At 60.3% G+C, this 3865-nt stretch overlaps 1 protein-coding gene across 1 annotated transcript; it reads right to left on the bottom strand.

The window, feature by feature from the left end:
* Positions 1 to 1034: 1034 nt before the first annotated feature.
* Positions 1035 to 3461, bottom strand: CRYBA2 (crystallin beta A2). Its single transcript, XM_061459602.1, has 4 exons — positions 3252 to 3461; positions 2699 to 2840; positions 1493 to 1635; positions 1035 to 1248 (listed from the first exon to the last, which is right to left on the bottom strand). The coding sequence occupies exons 1-4, from the start codon at positions 3410 to 3412 to the stop codon at positions 1101 to 1103; spliced, it is 594 nt and encodes a 197-aa protein (XP_061315586.1). The 5' UTR covers positions 3413 to 3461; the 3' UTR covers positions 1035 to 1100.
* Positions 3462 to 3865: the final 404 nt, after the last annotated feature.

Below are 3865 nucleotides of genomic sequence, written 5' to 3'. Positions count from 1 at the left end.
GAGCTGGTGTCTCTGTGCTGTCCTGGGTGCAGGCTGTGCACACACTGACCCCAGCCCTGTCCTTCCCAGTCTCCAGCACCCTTCTAGAGCCTCCACAGCTCCAAAGCCAAGTGTGCTTGCAGCAAGGTGGGCATCAGGGGACCCAGGTGTCCAAGCCACCCGCCACTGTTCCACCGTCCTGAGGCTTTAAGAGAGGATGTCCTGGGTGGTGGGAGCACCTTGGGAGCAGAGGCCTGTGCCCCAGGAGGGCTCTGGCGTGGAAGAAGAAGAGGAGGCAGGGAAAGGGTGCTGGAGGAGGAGAAGGAGGCTGGGTGGGACTCCCGGTGTGCCCGGGCGGAGCTGGAGCCGGATGCTGGCACGGATGTGCTGGCATGGCCAGGCTGGGCGGGAGGGTCCCTGACCATAAGGGTGCTGGGAGCCCCCTGCCTGCTGCTGGACACTGCCCCTGTTCCCTGCACCTGCACACAACCCCTGTACGTCCCTCCAACCCTGACCCAACTGTGGCCATCCCATTTGTGGCAGCTGCCCCCCCAGGTGACCCCAATGCTCCTCCTCCCCTCCCAGGCCCACAGCAGGTAGAGACCCCCCACTCTTCCAAACCGGGGTGCAGAGAGAGGGAACCTCGTGTTCACAGTCTTTGTAGCAATCACCTTCCCTGGCACTGAGCCTGGGGGGAGGATCCAGGGCACAACCCCCCAGGATGCCCCAGATCCAGCTGCTCCTTTGCCCAGTCAGGCCAGGAAGTTCTCATTTTGCCATGGAGCATCATGAAGGTGGGAAATTCTGCATCCCCTCCACTGGCTGTGCATGGACCAGAGATGGAGTGCAGAGAGCTCAGCCCAGGGTGGAAGTGTCCAAGTGTCCGTAAACAGCTGGGGAAGGAGAAACTCCTTCCATCTGCTGAGATCTGGGGGGCAGCAGAGGTGGGCAGGTTCCCTGCCTCCCACTGCCCAGGGGGTCCCCTGGGTCCAGCAGCCCCCCAAGGAGCAAAGCAGAGGCAGAAACAGCCTTTTTTTTTGACAAATGCCTTTATTTGCTACTGGATAGAGGTCTATTGCACAGCAGCCTGGAGGCTGTGGGGCGCACGACCCTGCCCCTGCTCAGTGCTGGACACGGCGGATGGATTGGATCTGGTTGGTGTGGGCCTGGCTGCTGTATTCGTTGTACTTCTTGAACTCGCCGTTCTGTCTGTCCCGCTCCAGCACGTACTGGTAGCCCCTGTATCCTGGGTACTGGTATGCCACCCACCTGTGGGCAGACCCCTGCCTCAGAGCCCTGGGCCAAATCCTCCCATCCCAACCCATCCCATCCCACCGCTATCCTTGCTCTGGGAGTGGAGGGACAGAAAACATTGAATGGCTAGGATTTCCAAGGGAAGAGGAGCAGGCAGGCACCCCTCCTTTTTGGGGTCCCCCTTCTCCATCCCTGGGACTATGCAGGAGGGAGGTGCTTGCTTAACCTCTGCTCTTGCCCTTCCACCAGTGAGACTCACGCTCCAGCATTCACTTTGATGGATGCCACCTCCTTGTTGCCCCAGCCCATGGCCTGCAGCGAGGGGTAATCATCGTTCAGCTCAAACTTGTGCCCCTGGAAGTTCTCAGCCTCGTAGAGGATGACTTTGCTGTCATTGTGGTTCTGCAGAGGGAGAGAGCTGGGGGTCAGCAGAGATGGGGTGGCTCGTGCAGGGACAGAGGATGTGGCATCATGTGAGTATACACCAAGGCACCTTGGGAAGCCTGGTGCCATGACCAGCTTTGGTGCAAACCATGGGGATGTCCTTCAGCTTGGCACCCCCTCACCAGGACACACTAGGGCTGCCCCGAAGATGCTGCTCTCATGTCCCTGTGGTCCCAAAGCACAACTGACAGTGAGGGTGACAGTGGCCACATCCTCTGCACCCACCTGGGCTCCTGCCCTCAGCATCCTCATTCTCTCCAAGGCTACAGGAGGATTGCAGGGCAAGACAGGCTGCTGAAAGCAATCCCCCAGCTCTGTGGGGCTATGCTGGGTGCTGGGCATCAAGGGGTTAATTTCTGGGACACTGAGATGCGGCACTGTCCCCCGTGCCCAGCCCCCTCACACATCTATCTGCACCGAGGAGCAGTCCTGCCAGTAAGGAGTGATCTTATCGCATCCCCTTTATTAAAGCCCAAGCATATCTGCCTGGTGATTATTAAAAGTTGGGGGGGGACCCCCCTCTCAGAGGCACAGACGTGCCGCTATTGCAAGCACCAGCGTCTCTGCAGATGGTGCGATAGAGGCTGCAGCTGCCTGGGCACAGCTCGGCTCAGCTTGGCTTGGGTACCCCAGTGGGAAGGGGGACAGAACCCGCACCCCAAAGCAGCAGCAACCCTGTGGTCCTGCCAGATTCTCTCTGCTTACCCCATCCCTGGGTATCTGAGTAGCGGGACAAGACCTGGGGACTCCAGCCTGGGAGGGGGCTCCTCACTGCACGAAGAAGATGGGGGTGTTTCAGGCTAAATTTTAGCCCTAAAGAGAATCCCAGGATCCTTGCAGGGAGGTGGGAGCCAGTGGGTGCAGCCACCCCTTCACCCCATGGCACCTCTGTGTACGCCTCACCCCTCCATCCTGTATTCCACCTAAGCCATCCTCCTGTCTGTCCTTCATCTCCCTGCTGGGCTGCCGGGGGGAAGCTCTGTCTGCCCCAGCACACTGCGGTGATGTCCCCACAACTCACTGCGCACTTGACAGGCCGGAAGGAGAGGAGGTGCTCGGTCCGGTAGCCGCTGTTCCCGCTCCAGGCCTCCCACCGGGGATAGTCACCCTTCTCCAGGATAAACTGCTGCCCCTGGTACTCAGGGTACTCGAAACCCACCCAGCTGGAGGGGAGAGGAGGAAATCCCTCAGAGATGTGCGTCACAACGCCTGGGTTCAGCCCAGGGTTAGCTTCTCCCTCCCGTGCAGGGGATGGGGATGTCCTGGCAGGGTGTGATTCGGGGTCCTTGCTAGCAGAAAACGTTCCAGACTTTTGAGAGTGGCACCCATGTAACCAGGGCCACACCATTGCCTCTGACCTGTGCCTCAGCTCGGCAGGGTCTCCCTGCCTTGCAGATGGGGAAACTGAGGCACCATGCAGGGAGCATAAGGAAGGAGGTTGCAGGATGAGGCTGTGTCAGAGATGAGGAAGCCGGGTGTCTTGGCTCCCTGGTAGCTCCTGACAATCCACTGGGAGCAGGGGTTTTGCTGAAGCAGGGTGCACCAAGGGGATACAGGGCTGGAGGGGCACTTACGGGCCAGACTCCACCTTGATGGAGCGGATCTTGCGGAAGCCGCGCTCCATGATGCTGGGGCACTCCATGAGGAACTCACAGCGCTTGCCCTGGAAGCTCTCCTCCTCCCACACCGTGATCTTGTACTGCCCCAAGGTGTCCATGGCTTCACTGCTGGTCATGCGGGTCGCTCAGCTGCTGGCAAAGCCCCTCACATCACTCCAGGCAGGTGCCCCCATCAGCCACCCCTCTGCCTACCACCGAGCTTGGGGTGCTGGCAGTGCTGCCCACACATGCTCTGTGCCACCGGCCCCTCACCCCCCCAGGCTGGCACAGGAGATGCTTCCCATTCCCCGTCCCTTGGTGCTGTCCAGTGAAGTGATCCCCAAGATGCAGGGTGCACTTGCAATGCCCCATATCTCCGTGTGATGAACCTAGAGCTGCCTCAGTTTCTCCACTCCCAAGCTCCCTGTGATGACTCCTGGGGGTGATCCGGGTGCGGTGGCACTGTACCCAGTGCAGGGGGTGGCATGAACCCAGCTCAGACGTGGGTGTGGGTTGCAGCCCTGGGGTGGAGCAGCCCAGCTCTTGTAAAAGTGGGTGCCAGAACCCCTCCTGGCTGCACAGGGTCCCCT

This window comes from Pezoporus flaviventris, unplaced genomic scaffold (genome assembly GCF_033815535.1).
Source record: "Pezoporus flaviventris isolate CSIRO_AGI_PZ_B2104156 unplaced genomic scaffold, CSIRO_AGI_Pfla_v1 ptg000029l, whole genome shotgun sequence".
Classification (NCBI taxonomy): domain Eukaryota; kingdom Metazoa; phylum Chordata; class Aves; order Psittaciformes; family Psittacidae; genus Pezoporus; species Pezoporus flaviventris.
Note: the sequence above shows the minus strand (reverse complement) of the source record. Positions and strands in the feature narration are given on the sequence as shown.

Coding starts and splice junctions, on each gene's coding strand:
- CRYBA2 (XM_061459602.1), bottom strand. CDS start 3,412: ATGACCAGCAGTGAAGCCATGGACACCTTGGGGCAGTACAAGATCACG. Junction 1,636..2,698: donor TCCGGCCTGTCAAGTGCGCA/GTGAGTTGTGGG, acceptor CTCCCTCTGCAG/AACCACAATGACAGCAAAGT. Junction 1,249..1,492: donor ATCAAAGTGAATGCTGGAGC/GTGAGTCTCACT, acceptor GTCTGCCCACAG/GTGGGTGGCATACCAGTACC.